The 17,601-nt window shown below is 42.4% G+C and overlaps 1 protein-coding gene across 1 annotated transcript in view; it reads right to left on the bottom strand.

Moving 5' to 3' along the window:
- Positions 1–14,338: 14,338 nt before the first annotated feature.
- LOC114039102 (epidermal growth factor receptor kinase substrate 8-like protein 3) overlaps positions 14,339–17,601 on the bottom strand; it is a 17,376-nt gene continuing 14,113 nt past the window's right edge. The window contains exons 14-18 of the mRNA XM_027856745.1: positions 17,023–17,087; positions 16,611–16,869; positions 15,904–16,038; positions 15,392–15,465; positions 14,339–14,619 (exon numbers count right to left, since the gene is read on the bottom strand). Of these exons, the coding sequence (XP_027712546.1) occupies positions 14,472–14,619; positions 15,392–15,465; positions 15,904–16,038; positions 16,611–16,869; positions 17,023–17,087 (681 nt within the window). The 3' untranslated portion in view covers positions 14,339–14,471. The remainder of the gene's footprint in view (positions 14,620–15,391; positions 15,466–15,903; positions 16,039–16,610; positions 16,870–17,022; positions 17,088–17,601) is intronic.

Raw genomic sequence — 17,601 nt, 5'->3', positions numbered from 1 at the left:
CAATGTGGAAGGAATAATTGTATTGGGCTTCTGATGTCAATCTCGAGATATATAAATGTCCGCCAACCAAATTTCTCTTCTTGTGCCTCCATCTTACTCAGCCCTTCCCTTTACTTTCTTCCATGCTGTTAATCAACAGGCTCTATACAAAGGATAATTGCTGAGTAGGAGTTTAAAAAGGTAATACATGTAAAATAATTACTAGTATGTAACAAGGACTAGGCAATCCATTTGATTTGAGGTCCAAGCCCCTGACAGGGGTTACTTTACAGAACTAGAAAAAATTATACCAAAATTCATCTGGAGCAGCACAAGGTCAAAAATCTTAGGGGAAGAAAAGGAAAAAAAAAAAACAAACAGGAAGGAAGAGACCTAGAAGGATTATATCACAAACCGTACTCCATACAGCAACAATCATCAAAGCAATTTAGTCCTGGTTAAAATATAGAAAAGCTGATAAACAGAACAGATTGGGTACATGAATATAGTAGCATAGTGTTCTCAATAAATGCAAGGACACAGACTACTGGGATAAGGCCTCACCATTTGACAAAAACTTTTGGGAAAATTGAAAAGAAGTTTGGGGGAAATTAGGCTTAGAATAATATCTCACATCGTATGCCACAACATGCTTCAAAAGGATACATGACTTAGATTTGAAAGGTCTTAATATTAACAAATTAGGGGAAAATGGAAGAAGATATTTTTCACATCTATGGTTAGGGGAAGAGTTCCTCACAAAAGAAATAATAGAGAGCATCACAGGAGATAAAATGGACAATTTTGATTACATAAAATTAAAAGGGTTTTGAACAAACAAAAGCAAAGTAGTTAGAATTGGAAGGTTAACAGCTGGGAAAATTTTTTTTGAAGCAAATTTCTCTGATAAAGTTTTGTTATTCAAAATGTATATAGGAACTTGATACAAATTTATAAGAACAAAAGTTATTCTTCAAGAGATAGTCAAGGATATGAACAGGCAGTTCTCAAGGGAAGAACTCTGAGTTATCAGTATATGAAAAAATGTTCCAAAGCACTAGTAAGAAAATAAATAAAAATTAAAACAACTCTGAGATGAATTCAGAGTTACTAGATTGCCAAGATGACAAAGAAGAAAGGGAGAAAGGAAGGAAAGAGAGAGGGAAAAAGGGGGAAAAAGGAAGGAGGGAAGGAAAAAAGAAAAAAGGAAGGAAAAAGAGAGGGAAGGAAAGAAACATTTATTAAAGGAAACAAACATTTGTTAAGTACTTACTATGTGCCAGGAACTATTCTATGCACTTTACTGATATTAATACTACTATAAAAATATTGTTGGAGTTGCTGTGTGAGGATAGACATACTAATTAATGCCTTGATGGTGGAGTTATAAATTGTTCCAACCATTCTGAAAAACAGTTAAGAACTATCCTCCAAAAGTCACTGAATTGTGCATACTCCTTGACCTCATTATACCACTACTAGGTGTATACGGCAAAGAAATCAAAGAAAGAGGAAAAGGGCTTGTGTGTGCAAAAACACTTTCAGCAGAACTTTTTGTTAAAGCAAAGAAGTAGAAACAAAGTGGATGCTCATGATTTGGGAGAAATTATGGTATATGAATGCAGTGGAATATTATTTCACCATAAATGATGAAAGGTACAGATTCAGAGAAACCTGGGAAGACTTTTACGAACTGAAATAGAGCAAAGTGAGCAGAAAATAAGAAATATTTGTACAATGACCACGATATTGTAAAAGAAAAGAACTTTGAAAGACTTAAAAACTCCAATTAATGCAGTGTGGACCAGATAGAGCAACGAGGGCTAGGAGATAGTATAGTTAAGTAGATTCAACCATAACTGGTAATGGCCAGAACCAAACTGTAGTCCTTAATGGGTCAATGTCAGCTCAAATGAAGCTGTCTATTGGATCCTCAGGGCACTATCCTTGGCTCTGAACTGCCTGAAATTTTTATTGGTGCCATGGATGAAGTCATAGATGAATGTATATTTAATATGTAGATGACATGAAATTGGAAGGGATAGCTAATCTATTATTGTATGATGGAGTCAGGACCCAAATGTATATTGAAAGAATAAAGGAATGAACTAAATCTAATGCAGCTCCTCTTCTGGAGAGAGTGGCCCTGCCCACTTCAAGGGTTAGGTTTAGAAAGGAGTAGCTGGTTTTCTTCTTTAGCCAGATAACTCCTACCATTAGCGCTCCAGAATGGCTTCCAGTCTGCACAATGATGAATCAAGGTAGCTGCTATTTACAGGAGAAAGCTCCAGGACATCAGACTCCAGTGGCGCTTTTCACTTGGATGCTGGGATTGTATCAAGTGGCAAGAACTTGAAAAAAAACAAAGAGAAAAGAAGGGAACAGGGGGAAAGAAAAAAGGAATGGGCAGTGGTATAGAGAGGCAACTTATCTCAATGTCTGGGGAATCTTGGAGTATTCCTCAGCTGCTGTGAGACAGAGATGGCCCAAGTCTCAGGTTGCAGTTGGAGTGGAGTCCTGAAAAGGAGTGTGAGTGGAGTCCCTAAACCATGGAGCCAGGTTGAGAAGCATTAGCAGATTCTGCTCATCTCTGAGAGGTTAGCAGCAGCTATTATGGCTACTCAGAGCAGGGCTGGAGGAGATGGGAAGAATGATTGGGATTTCCTTGCCTCACACATTTTAACAGGGAAGTTTCTTCATCATCTACTACCTTGTGGTATGTAAGCGGTAGTGTATGAGGCAGAGAATGATGCTACGATTTGATTTCTTACTATTTATTTTTCTTTAATGGCTTAATTAAATTCTTTTTGCTAATGAATTTATGACTCCTGCATGGCTTGGTAATAAAGAGTGTTGTGGCTGTTGTAGGGGCTTGGCATGTGATTTGCATAATTAATTATTTCAGGCAGACACACTGAACCCAGAAAAAGATCAAAGATGCTCTTGAACTCAAAATGATTCAACAGGGTAACATGGTAGTAAAAAAAACTGTTATCTTATGCTTTTTTTTTTGTTTGTTTTGTTTTTTGCTAGGCAATGGGGTTAAATGACTTGCCCAGGGTCACACAGCTAGTAAGTGTCAAGTGTCTGAGGCTGGATTTGAACTCAGGTCCTCCTGACTCCAGGGCCAGCGCTCTACACTGTGCCACCTAGCTGCCCCCTATCTTATGCTTTTTTAAAAAGTCAGAATAAGGCAAGTCCATAGCTCTAAAATACTGGACCCTGGTCAGACCATTTTGGGAGAATTGTTTGGGACACTAAGTTTTAGGAAGAGCATCGATTATCTGGAGCTATCTGGAGGAGAGCAAATAGAATAATTAGGAGATTAGAAATCATGCCATCAATGGACTAATTGAAGGAATAAGGAATTTTTACTCTGGAGAAAAGACTTTGTTTGGATGTGATAATGACCCTCAAATATGTGAAAGACCATCATATATACAAGGGATTCAGCTTGCTCTATTCATCTCAAAAGGCAGAATGAGAGGCTGTGGATAGACATTCTAGAGAGGTGGGTCTTGGCTTGATGTGAATGTAGCACCATCTTGCCCATGCTTCTTGGAGGTATCACAAAGGAGGTAAGGAAATTGGAGATGAATGCCTCCTGGTCAGGTAGAGATCACCTAGTCTAATCCTCCTTCTTAAGTCCTAGGGAATTTTACTTTGTCAGAAAGGCTTGACATGGACTCAGAAATGAGCCCCTCCCATTCTTTGGGTTTTTAAGAAGAGGAACTGAGAGAGGCAGAAGTAGCAGCCGTGGGGTTACCGCAAAAACAGCAGAGAGGCTGCAGCCATGAGGTCACTGGCCCTGGACCCTATCCAGATCAGGTGTTTCTGATCTCTGTTCAGGCACTAGGTGAAAGCTGGTGATTCCTCAGTCTCTCTTCTTTTCCTTCACTTTCCCAAGATGTCAAGTCTGTGTTTCTGAGAGTGATGCTTCCCCTGGGGGACAGGGAAAGTGCAATGGATAGGCATTGTTGGTGTCAGGAAAACAAGTGTTCAAATTTTGCCTCAGATATTTCTTAGCTGGGTAACCCTGAACAAGTTACTACTTCTCTGGGATTCAGTTTTCTCATCCGTAAAATGATGAGGCCGAATTCTCTAGCCTCTAAGGTACTTTTCAGCTCTTAATCTATGGTCCAGTGTTTTTTAAAAAAGTTTATTTACCCTTCTGTGAGCAAATATTTGCTTTGTCTCTTAAACTGGAAATTGAGATAAAGTTGTTAAGCACTCATATTGTTAAATTGTACATTATGATTCTAATGTGGTGAGTAGAGAGGAAGCATCTGGCCCAGCAAATATATAGATTTCAAAACTGCAGCATTATGCCAGAGCATGATCTCTGTCTGGGGATTTGGAGCTAAAGAAGACGGTTATCTATTCAGTTTTACAACTTCCCAGGATAGAGAAAATACATTTGCTGAGGTTTCTCTAGGCGAATGAGTCAGCAGAGGTCATTGGTCAGGAGCTAGGTTGGTATTGAAGTGGGCATCCATTGTCTCCTCAGACTTGAAGGATATTTTTCTTGTTGTTAAGTCATTTTCAGTCATGTCTGACTCTTCATGACCCCATTAGAGGTTTTCTTGGCAAAGATACTCGAGGAGTTTGCCATTTCCTTCTCCAGCTCATTTTACAGATGAGGAAACTGAGGCAAACAGGGTTAATGACTTACCCAGGGTCACACAGCCAGTAGGTATCTGAAGTCAAATTTGAACTTAGGAAAATGAGTCTTCCTGATTCCAGGTCTGGCACTCTTTCCACTGCACCACCCAGGGGATTGGTTAGAAACAAAGTAATAAGTACCCCAAGAGGAAAAGCAGTCTGGCCCACAAAAATGTGGGAGGTGAGGAGTAAGGGGGGGACCTGTAACTCTACCTGCTTGCTCAACAACACATTCTCAGAAGGGCAACACCACTGTTACATGAGGAAAAAGCATCTTAACATCTAGGGGTGGCCAAAAGTAGATTTCATTGCCTTGGGGAAATAATGGGTTCTTCCTCATTGGAGCACTTTGAGCAAATCTTGGAAGACCACTTGGCAGTGGTGTTATGGAAAAATATTCTTGGTCAGGTATGGGTTGATTAGAGGGCTTCTGAGGGCTATCTCAATTCTGTGATTCAATGACACATGATTTGAGTTCAGAAAAAAATTACAAGATGTAAGATATTTGAGTACTTCAAAAGATACATGATTTCATTAGGTGGGGAATTTTCTCCCCTGATAGAGATAAAACAATCTTTCCATACCTTAGTAGATGGTTTTGTGAGTCATTGTGACCAAAAAAAAAAAGTGACCTGATAGCCAATGTTTCATTTTTAGTCCCTCCATTTTCAAGTGGGCTGTCCTTTGGGTGACAAACAAGGTGAAGCCCGGCCTTTACTCCCAACCATCCCAGCTTTGGTAGGACCCATCAGACTTTTTGCTAGCACAGACCTTAAGAACCCAAGGTCATAGAGAGCTGGCCTCTGATTTAGGAAGACCCAGATTCAAATTTCACCTCTTTCACATATTATCTGTAAAACCCTAGATAAGTCACTAGACATACCCCAGATTTATAAACCACAAGATTCTTAGACCACAAGTTGAAGATTTATGTTGGTGGAGGAAATTTTCTCATCTAGGAGATCCCTGTACCAATCAAATTACAAGTCCAGTCCAAAAAAAAAAAAAGCCACATAGTTTCGTGACCATCTGCACACCAGGATAAAGCATTAGAGTAGGATTTATATGGAAGCAAACCCACAAAAATAAATTGTATTCTCACATACCAGTATTAAACTGCTGGAAACTATATTTACAATGGCATTTACATGCAACCCAAAATATTAAGTATTTTAATATTAACCTACCAAGAGATGCAAGGGGCCTTTCTAAGGAGGACCACAACATTTTAATGAAAGTCATAAAGGAAGAGCTAAATAAATAGAGAGAATTCTCTTGCTTATGGTTATGAAGATTAACTACAGTACATAGGATGATACTTCCCAAGCTAATTTATAGATTAAATGCATTGCCTGTTAAAATCACAATTGGGTATTTGATAGAATTAGAAGAAATGATAATAAAACATACATGGCAAAGACAAGTGGGAGAGAATATCAGAGTGCATGGACACATACACATATACCCACATGAACATATGTATATTTTAGGATCTTAGGACCCATTAAATTAAATAGCTAGAGTAGTGGTTCTGGAGTTGGGAAGACCTGAATTCAAATCTAGCCTCTGATACTTGCCGGCTGTGTTACCTTGTCAAAATCACTTTACCACTGATTGCCTCAATTTCTTCAACTGTAAAGTGGGGACTTGGGGTAGCTAGGTGGTGACGTGGATAGAGTGTTGGGCCTGGAGTCTGGAAGACTTATCTTTGTGAGTTCAAATCTAGCCTCAGATACTAACTGGCTGTGTGACCCTGGGCAAGTAGCTTACCCGTGTTTGCCTTCATTCCTCACTTGTAAAATGAGCTGGAGAAGGAAATAGCAAACCACTCCAGTATCTTTGCCAAGAAAACCTTAAATGGGGTCACGAATAGTCAGACATGACTGAAAAATGACTGAACAACAATAATAACCACATGCCAGGCACTGTGCTAAGTGCTTTATAAATATTATTTTATTTGATGATTTTTTCTTTTCCACTTAATAGTATTTTATTTTTTTCAATTCCATGTAAAGATGGTTTTTAACATTCACTTTTAGAAGATTTTGAGTTCCAAATTTTTTTCTCCCTTCCTCCCCTCCCCAAGACCGCAAGCCATCTGATATAGGCTATACATGTACAATCATATTAAACATATTTCCACATTAGTCATGCTGTGAAAGAAGAGTCAGAACAAAAGGGAAAAACCATGAGAAAGAAAAAAAAAAAGAAAATAGTATTCTTCGATCTACATTCAGACTCCATAGTTCTTTCTCTGGATGTGGATAGCATTTTCCATTATTTGATGATTTTCACAACAACCCTGGAAACTAGCTGCTATTTTGACTCCCATTTTGATTTTTTAAAAAAAATTAATTTAATTTTTTTTTTAATTTTTAGGCAATTGGGGTTAAGTGACCTGCCCAGGGTCACACAGCTAGTAAGTGTCAAGTGTTTGGTCTGAGGCCGGTGACTCCCATTTTAGAGTTGAGGAAAACTGAGGCTTAGCACAGTGCCTGGCACATGCCTGGTCCCTCCTTCTTTCACAGGTCTGGAACCAGAAAGGATCACCAAGGCTCACTGCAAACAACTTCATTGTCAGAGTGACTTTGGTGGGTGTAGTGTGGCAGACGAGAGGGGCTGAGTGGTGTGTGCTGAGGCTCATAAGCACTGAGCTAAACCCTGTCTGCTCCCTGGAGCCGGTATGAGAGAGACGATGTGGAGAGACCAGGCGGTACGTTGGGTCATGATGTCCTGGTTCTGTTACTGTTAAGGTGTGTCAGTGTACCAACGTGTCATGAGAGTTTAGGTTTAGAGCCTCATGGGGCGCACTTGAAAGGCTCTCATAATTCGAATAGTCATGGAATACGTGAATGACTCGTGACTGTGCCCTTGGTTAGAGAGGGAAAACTTCCTAACAATGGCATGGGGGAAGGAGGAAGGTCGCTTTCTCCTGTGTGTACTTTCCAGAGCTCTATTTCACCCTCTTGCTGCAAACAAAGGGACACAAGGAAATGCCTGGGACTGGGGCAGGGGAAATCAGATTAGATCAGTCAAACATCGTCTTTCACGAGAGAGTATCAATTGCACCCAGATGAAGTAAGGCAGGGGAAGGGTATAAGAATAGCCAGTTCCTCCACATTTCCCACAATGTATTTATTTAATTTTTTTTAATCTTAGCATTCCACCACCTGAGCAAATACCTACAATTACAAAACAAAAACCAAAAAACCCTCAAGCAAACCAGAAAACAATCTTGTGACCTGCCGCTTGTTCCTTTACCTTGCATTTTTCTAGTTTCCCTGGAAACGTGGGGGCCATTACTGTGGCCCCACTACTTCTCCACATGTTGCAACCACCTTCCTTCTCGTGTTGTTTCTCTCTCTCTCTCTCTCTCTCTCTCTCTCTCTCTCCCTCACCAGATCACCTTTTCGTCCCACCCCAGTCTCAAACTTGAAGATATTTCCTTGTCCCAGAAGGTGAGTTTTCTTGAGTTTTCACTCTAATTCCCAGAAGTCTATGCAGTTCCAGGCCATTCTTCCCCACCTAGAGGAGATGTTAACATCAATAAGGTGTGAGCTGTCATAAAAAGACCAAAAACATATTGGTGTTTCTATAAATGTTAGTACCCTGAGGCAAAACTCCAGTGACACCCCCCCCCCCCCGTTACAGCTCTGGTAAGATTAGATTCTTTTTCATCTGGCCATATCTGAATCGTGGATTTTTGGGGTCCCCTATTTTCTGCATTAGAAGAGATCTCTTGAAAGGAACAAGATGATCCAGGGCATGGAGTGTACCTGGCATGACAGGTGCCATGTCCTACCCATTAAATGAGTAAAAATAAACAGAGCTGGGGGGAAGCAGGTACACTGGTACAATGTGGGTGACCATGCAAATTAATTAAATCCGTCTAGAAGACAATCTGTCAATAAACAACAAGAACCCTTCCCTGGTGATACAGCCCAAGGAAATAATGAAAATAGAATGTTGTATTCGTAGAAATATGCTTATAGCTGTGTTACTTATAAAAATGAACAAATGTGGAAACCAAACAGCCCAAATACCCAATGGGTGGGCCATGCCTTACCAGACTGTGGTCCCTTTCTGTAGTGGGGCAGAATCTTGGGATTCTAGAGGCAGAAGAGTCTTTAAAGGTCATCTTGTCCAAACCCCTCATTTTGCACCTGAGGAAAATAAGAATGGCTTGTCCAAAGTCATTCTTTGTCCTTTGTTTTCTTACTGTACGCCCCCCCCCCCCAATTCCTCGTCTGTTAACTTTGTACTTCCTTTATATATGTAACATTCCATACATGAGGCCAGGGCTAAAAACCTCACTTGACCAAATATTTTGAATGAGCTAGGCATCTTGGGAACTGTAGTTTTCTTCTCCTCACCTCCCAGTCCCCGACAATGTCCCCCTTGGTCTGGGAGAAAATGGAGGAATTAGCTGGACTTGGATTGAGTCCATGAAGAAGGAAAGGAACAGAGGTAGGTAGAGAGAGGGGTCATGGAGGTGTGGTGTTCTCATCTCTGGGCAGGAGACTGCTAAGCAGTGGTAACCAGATCTCCATCCTCTGGTGGTAACAGCAGAGAGGGTGTGAAAGCAGGTGAGGGCTGTTTAACAGCAACCATAGCAGTGACTGAATTGTGGCTTCTCTTCTCTGGCCCCGGGGAGAAGGAAAGACAGTGGGAGCCATAAGAGGGCTGTAGACTGCCCGGATGGATGGCAGCAGCTTGCCGTGGCGGCTGAATTCAGACGCCTGCAGGGCGATGGGTAGGGACTGAACTGTTTTCTCCACCCCTTTCCCCACTTCAGCTGGATGAGGCTGCTGTCTGTTTCTAAGTGGGTTCCTTAACTCTGCTATTAAGTTTTAAAGAATTTAACCTGTTTTTTTCTCTCATTAGCATCTATGATCAACGCCAACATGTATATTTCCTTCGGAGCATTTGTTAGTGGTGTGGGGAGATAGTTCTGGTAATCCGGGAAACCACCTAGAAAGCTTTCTAGTTTTGGGCTGGGGTCCCAATCCCCGGCTGATGGTCGAAAATCTTTCTATAACTGGGAGCAGATTTAACAAGACATTTTTTAAAGCAGAATTTATTATTTAACGGTAAAAATGAGAGGAATTGAAACCGAATCTGGTTTTTGTTTGACCTCTAGTAGGTCTTTCTCATTTCTTTTGATTGTAATTGAAGGAGGACACATTCTGCAAACCTTGGGGGACCTGGGGGACTCAAAAAAGGGGAGAGGGGAGAGTAAGATGAGGCAGTTTGGACTTTGAGTAAAAGCTTTTGACCCTGACCTCCTTCCTAAACCTTGCTGAACAGCGCCATCTTGTGATACACAGATATATGTATGTGTATATCTATCTATTTATCTATATCTCACACAGAGAGGTTATACACACTTACATGCATACATATAACACATACAGATTATACCTATGTTTTATATACAATGCACATAAATATATATGTTTAAATGTATAAAATATGTGTTTAAATGTATAAATATACGCGTGTATTTATATATATATAAACACATACACATATGCAGGTTATACTTGGGTTTTATATATAGATATAATATATATGTTGCACTCAGGATATACACTCACACACACACACACAATTACACAGAGCATTCTGAAAGTCAGTGCATTTTAAAGTATTAAAACTATTAAATCTATCAAAGCTTAAAACTTCCCTGAGACTTTTGGGGTACCTTGTATGTACAGCTTGCCTTCCCTGGTAGACTATAAACTTCTTGAGGCCAGGGACTTTTTCACTTCTGTCTGCGTTTCCGACTCTGGGAAGTAAGTGCTATCATTGTACCCATTTTACAGATGAGGAAACTGAGGCTAAGAGGTTAAGTGACTTGCCCAGGGTCACACAACTAGTAAATGTTCCAGGCTGGATTTGAATTCAAGTCTTCCTGACTCCAAGTCTGGCCCTCTTAAATCTGTTATGCCACCTAGCTAGATGCTTAAAAAATGCTCATGGATTGATGGATTGATATCATGCTGTCTATCTACCAATTGTTAAAGAATGACTGGTAGGAAGACTGTGCAGATATATGGAAAAAGTCTGTGCAAAAAAGCAAAAATGAAAAAAATATGTAGAATTAGGAGCCTTCCATTTGCCTTGAAAACAACTCTCTAAAATGACCTACGTGTCTGATTATGTCTTGGACGTTCCTGTTTATGTATTCTGAAACTCGGATCTGTGATCTCACTGATTTGTTCCCTCCAACAGGGCACGCCTTACAGGCGCCTTCTCATCTTTCCTGATACTTATTCACATCCTTCTGTAAACCCTCCACCGGGCGTCTACTCATCGAGAAAGCAAGTAGAGTCAATAAATATGTATTAAGTGCCTGCTGTGTGTCAGACAGTCTGCCAAATGCTGGGTATATAAAAGAGAGACAAAAACAGTCCTAACCCTCAAGTAGCTCACCATCTAAGGGGAGAGTCACTGTGCAAATAAATATGCATAAACAATATCTATACAAGATAAATTAGAGATAACTCAGCTGGAACACGCCAGCATTAAGAGGAATTGGGGAAGGCTTCTTGCAGAAGGTGGAGTTTTAGCGGAGACCCAAGGAAGCCAGGTAGGCCAGGAGTTGAGATGAGGAGAGAGAGAGCTCCAGGCATGGAAGAGTGACCAATGAAAATGCCCAGAGTGGAGAGGTGGAGCGTCTAGTTCAACGACAGCCAGCATCATTGGATTAGAGAGTAGGTGGAAGGGAATAATATCTAAGAAAACCAGAAAGTAGGAAGGGGATAGGTTATAAAGGGCTTTAAAAGCCAGGCAGAGGATTTTACATTTAATCCTGGAGTTAATAGGGAGCTGCTGGAATTTATTGAATATGGTAGTAATAAGGTCAGATGAGCTTTAGTTAAGATGAACTGTAGCTGAGTGAAGGATGGCCTGGAGTGGGGAGAGACTTGAGGCAGCTATTACAATTGTCTGGGGATAAGGTGATGAGGATCTGCACCGGGCTGGCGTCAGAGGCGAGAAGAGGGGGTGTTTCCAAGGAGAGTAAGGAGTCGAGGTTGACATATAGGTTGTGAGCCTGAGTGACTGGGAGGATGGTGGTACCCCCAACAGTAATTAGAAAGTTAGAAAGAAGAAAAAGTTTTGGGGAAAGATAACAAATTTTTGACACATTGACTTTGTTAACTATGAGACATCTGCGTCCCATAGGCAGCTGGGAGTGTGAAGATTGGAGGTCAGGGCTGAAAAAATAGACCTAAGAATCATTAGCATAGACATACACATTCATCGGGGAGCTTATGACCTCATCAAGAGCTGGGGGCCTTTCTCTAAATCGTTGGACATCGTGTGGATGCCATTGTAACCTACCCTCCAGCCTGTCAATGCCCGTGATCAAATGGGGTGCCTAGAACGGAACATAATGCTCTCATTATGTTGACCAGGGCAGAGGACTGAGGAACCAGCACCTCCTGATTCCTGGAAGCTCCCTTTCTCTTAATGCTGCCTAGGATGATGGTAGGTGTTTTTGGCTGCCACACCCTCTTGTAGATTTATAATGAATTTGTAGTTCAAGAAACTCATAGATCTTCGAAGTCTCAATCAGTTTATTTTTGATAGCGCTCTTTCCTCTCAGACACCCTTATGTAATGAGTCTTATGATGTTGTATCTGTTGAATTTTTTTTAATCTTTTATCCTTCTATTGGATTGTAAGCTTCCTGAGGGCAAGGATTATGCCCTCTGTACTCTAAAGTTGCTATCTCCTCAGCTTAATTTATGAGGGGCTCAATACATGTTTATATTTTGAACAGATGAAATTGAAAAATACACAAGAGCCTTCCCTAGGATCTCGGCAAATTTCCCGTATTGCTGCTCATACTTCTGTGTCCTTTTTATACCCAGACGTGTGCTGAGCTTTTTAATCTTCTAGTTGGCGGTTTTTGTTTGTTGACCATAGATTCCTGCCTTTTAATATTCTGCATTAAAACCACCTTTGCTCTTGTTGACCCACTTGTAAGAAAGAAAGAGTAAGTGGCATGTATGTGGTTTTTCCAGATTGGCTAGACTTCTCCACTCGAGCTGGGAAACTGAAATGGTGTAGGGGAAAGAGTATGGGCCTGAGAAGTAGGAGGCTAGGTGGGGTTAGGAACTGGATCTGCCATGGCTTGGGGCTGAGGGTCTCCTGTGTTTGGGGGTAGCTGTGAAATGCATAATAAGGAGCAGTGGGTAGGAGTTGTGAAATATTGAATTGAACCTTGAAGTCAGGAAAAACTTCCTAACATTAGACCCATTCATAAAGTGGAATGGGCTCCCTCCAGAGGCAATATATTCCTCTTTATTTAAGATCTTTTAAACATAATTAAATTTTCTTTTATTTTCAAATGAAGATCTACTTTCTCTCCCTTCCCCTCATCCCTACCCTAAATTGAGAAAGCATGAAAAGCAAAATCTCCTGTTACAAATGCGTTTAGTTAAGCAAACAAATTCTACATTGGCCGTGTCCAGAAAAATGTCTCAATCTACCATCTGAGTCCATCTAACAGGAGGTTGTTTTATCATGAATCTTCTGAATTATGGTTGGTCATTGTGGTGATCAGAGTTCTCAAGTCTTTCAAAGTTGTTTGTCTTTATATTGTTGATATCATAGAAATCATTCTCTTGGTTCTTCTCACTTCACTCTGTATCAGTTCATACAAGTCTTCCCAAGTGTTTCTGAAACCATTGCCTTCATAGTTTCTTATAGCACAATGTATTCCATCGCATTCATATATCATAACTTGTTTAGTCACTTCCCCATTTGTGGACACCCTTCAGTTTCAAATCCTTTGCCACCACAAAAAGTGTTGCTATGAATATCTTTGTAGATATGTCTCCTTTCCCCCTTTCTTAGATCTCTTTGGGGTAGAGACCTAGTAGTGGTATTGATAGGTCAAAGGGGATATACATATACACACACATACACCTTTTGGGACATAGTTCCAAATTGCTTTCCACAATGGCTTGACCAGTTCACATCTCTACCAACAGTGCATTAAGGTACCTGTTTTCCCACAATCCCTAAAGTGTTTATCATTTTCTTTTTTTTTTTTAACAACTTTGCAAATCTGATGGATGTGAGGTGAAACCTCAGAATTGTTTTAATTTACATTTCCTGAATTATTATTATTCACTTAAGGTCTTCACTTAAAAGTTGGGTGAAAGTATACAAAGATAGGGTGTTTGGTCACAGGCGTTGGTTTATTGGAGAGAGGAAGAAGTATAATAAATACTCAGGATCTAGGGATCGCTCCAGACAGGCATGAATGGGTAGCACAAGCATCATCCTGGTAACCTTATGTTTCAGCCTCCCTTTCCCCCCCACCCCATCCACTGCCCATATTCCCATTTCACCTCAGAAAAAAGTGGTGTCGGCCTGGACATGGAGTTTGGCAGATAGTGGGGTCCTGGAATAGGAACTAGGGTTTAGAAAGCTTAGAATGAGGCACCAAATGTGGGTGGGTGGGGTGTCCAAAGACATAGGACTGCTGGGAGCATCCAATCTGTTGCCTTGCTTGAGGAAACCAGGGATTTAATTCTCTATCCTTGGCTGTTCTGGGTGAAGCCTAAGGACCCATCTGGGGAAAGAAAAGGATGGGGTTCAGGATGTAAAGGGACAAGGAAATGTAGATTTAGTAACCATAGATTTGGGAGTAACTACTCACATGCCCAGAGCAACTGGCACCATGGGCCTTCTTGTCAGAATCAGTGGCTGTACCCCCAAACTCCTGTAGTCACTCAAGTGCTACTGGTCCCTTTATCCCCTCCCCCGTTACTCCCAATATTCAACAGAGACACACATTCAGAAAGCAGGGGCCTATGCCAGCCTTACCCCTAGTATCATCTTCACTTCCTCTAGCCGTTCCAGGATTCGGGGGGCATCCTCTGGACACACGAGCCACAGCTCCCGGGGTTGCATGTGCAGGAGTTGACTTCCTGTTAGTATTCCCAAGGTCTTAACGGTGCTATGAGAGACAGAAGGTCATAGCCAGTAATCGGGACTATTGTATTGATTCCAGGACAAGCTCTGGGGAAGGAAAGACTAGGATATTGGTGTAGGGGAGTGGGAGACTGCATAGTGGAAACTGGGGAAGAAACCTTATCCATTTTGTAGCTTCCTGTTTTGACTAATTACTCTTGTTCACTAGGTGCTAAACTTTGTAGTCTGAGTTGCTCTACACTACAGAAGTGCTGTTAGCACCCACTAAATTCAGCGCCCTGAGACAAAAGTCTTGTTGGTCTGCCTTAGTTCTAGCTTCATAGATATGCTTGGGGGAACAGACAGTTGTGGTGACTGAGATCTTGGAGATGACATAATTCTGGCCTGAGGGGGAACATCTTTCTTTCCCTTTACTTCAGTTAAATTCCTATTCATTCTTTAAATCCTAAACCAAATGCCACCTACGTCACAAAGGCCTTCCCTAATCCTTACCCTAATTCACCTTTCCCCCTAGATATCCCACAGCACATCTATATATTTCTAATGTATTTTTATTATAGATTTCTTATCACATGAGGCAGGGACTATACCTTTTGTAATATTTGTAGCTCCCTAGCCTAGTAAAGTGCGCTGAATATGGAAGCCACTTAATAAATGCCTGTTGAATGAGTGGGGATGGGTGGTGGTGGTGGTACTTTGTCGATCAAAGTATCTGAGAGGAGTGGGATTCCCCAGATCTCCCTTCTTAGGGCACCCCCCTTCCCTCCCTTCCCCCAAACCCTGGGGCTGGCACTTACATGTTAGAGAAGTTCTCTGACTCCAGCCAATTCCTCACCTCCTGTGGTTTAGAGGTGGGCCGCAGCATGGGACCCTAGGAGAGCACAGAGAAGCCAGGGGGTTCCAAGGCTGACTCGTTTTCCCTTTTCCTCAAAGCATCATCGTGCATCTAGGACAGTCTCTTCTCTCTGCCTCAGACCCACATCCAGCTATGCAACCTAGCACTCACTGTTTCCCTAAAGAGCTGGAGGTTTGAGAGGGGGACCAGGCAGGCACTTCCACGCAGTTACAAGGGGTGACTTTTGCATCAACGGCTAGTGAAAGGTGAGAGGATCTGGGGATGGTGGGGGTCAAGGAGGGGCACTCCTGGTGTGTGCTGGGGGAAGAAGCCTGGGCCTTCTAGTAGCTTCTAGCTATGTCTTCTCTCTAAGAGCCACGTTTCTGAGGGGTTTGAGGACTGCAGACACCCTCTGAATTTTGGAGCCCTGGGATGAAGCTTGCTCTATCCACCCTAGTTAGAATTTACAGTTACCCGAGCTGGGGAGCCAGACCAGCTCCTGTTCCTTTGTAGGCCTGAATTGAGGGGTTCCAGGATGTTGTTAGGGACGTAGCCTCTTTGCCCGTCTTCATTTTTCACTAGCCACCACTGTCTGCTCTGGTCCAGAATCTGTGGAAAGTCAAGGCAATTCTCAGCTCAGGGACTCTGCCTTACCTGGTTTGGGGATGGGAGGGGGTCACCAAATAGTCTCCTTGTGAGGAGTGCAAGTAAACTTTCCCTTTCTCTTTTTCTTCCTTTATCTCTACCTTCTTGCTTCTTCTTTCCTATAATCCCCTCTCCTTACACTCATCATGAAAAATCCTTTTAGACTTCCCCCCTTCCAGGCTGCCTGTCCCTTCTGGCCCCTCTCCATTCTACTGTCTCCCCCTGCCCCGTAAGTAGGTTCATCATTAGAGACAGTAGAGGGTGGCTCAGTAGATAGAGCACTAGGCCTGGAATCAGGAAGACCCGAGTTCAGATATGCCCTCAGACACTCACTAGCCTTGTATGATGCTAGACAAAACACAATTTCTGTTTGCCTCAGTTTCTTCGACTATAAAATGGGGATAACAACAGTACCTACCTCACAGGGTTGTTATGAGATATTTGTAATATGCTTGGCAGAGTGCCTGCCATACAGTAGGCACTTAATAAATGCTTATGCTGTCCCCCTTCATCTCTTGACAATTTTTATTTCTCACCTCCAGCACCTCACCCTGGGCCACTGTCAGCTCCCGTGGATTTCTGCTTTCAAACTCATACTGGACTTGCATTAGGAGAGGCTTCTGGACTAGACTGGCTCTGTAGGGGATGAAACCAAGGAGAGTTCTCAGGCCTCCAAGATGAGGACACGGCAAAGGGGAAGTGGATTCTGGAGGATGGGACCTCTGACATCCGGTCCTCCACTGGATCTTCTCAGTACCTGGGAGTCTCATGGGGTCTTTTAGGTTACTCTTACCTCTGCCTCATTCCTTCCCCCACCGCCTTACACAGAATCATGGGGCCAGGATAAGGCAGGGAGCAGTCTGAGGACTGGGGGCCCTTAATGGGAGGGCCTGATTCCCTCTAGGTTTGAAATTCCAGAAACTTTTGTGCCTGCTCTATTGCTGGAACCTGGCCTCTTCTCCCTTTGCCCACAGCTCAGCAGGGCAGGCAGATGAGGTTCTGGATGTCTCCCCCTGTGGGGGAAGGGAGCACCAGCTGGGGGAGGGTCAGGATGTAGGGGAGCAAGAGACAGCTTGTTCTAGCTATAAGAACACTGTCTGCTTTTCCCCCATGAGGACGGCACTTAGTGTCCTTGGAGCACAGTAATGCATCAGACAAGAAGAGAGGGGGTAGGGTGGGAGGAAGGGAGGAGAAGAGAGAGAGAGAGAGAAAGAGACAGGGACAGAGAGAGACAGAGACAAAAAGAAACACAGACAGAGACACACAAAGAGAGACAGAGAGACAGGAGAGAGAGAGAGGAAGAGAGAGGGAGAGAGAGAGAGGAAGAGGGAGAGAGAGAGAGAAGAGGAGAGAAGGGGGAGGAGAGAGAGAGAGAAAGAGATAGAGACAGAGAGACACACAGAGACAGAGGGAGACAGACACAGAGAGACAGAAACAGAGACAGATGAAGAGAGAGAGAGGAGGAGGAGGAGGAGAGAAGGGAGAGGAGAGAAAGAGAAAAGAGAGAAAGAGACAGAGACAGAGACA

This window comes from Vombatus ursinus, unplaced genomic scaffold (genome assembly GCF_900497805.2).
Source record: "Vombatus ursinus unplaced genomic scaffold, bare-nosed wombat genome assembly UNPS02011613.1, whole genome shotgun sequence".
Lineage (NCBI taxonomy): Eukaryota > Metazoa > Chordata > Mammalia > Diprotodontia > Vombatidae > Vombatus > Vombatus ursinus.
The sequence above is the reverse complement of the archived record's forward strand: the minus strand, read 5'-3'. Positions and strand labels throughout refer to the sequence as shown.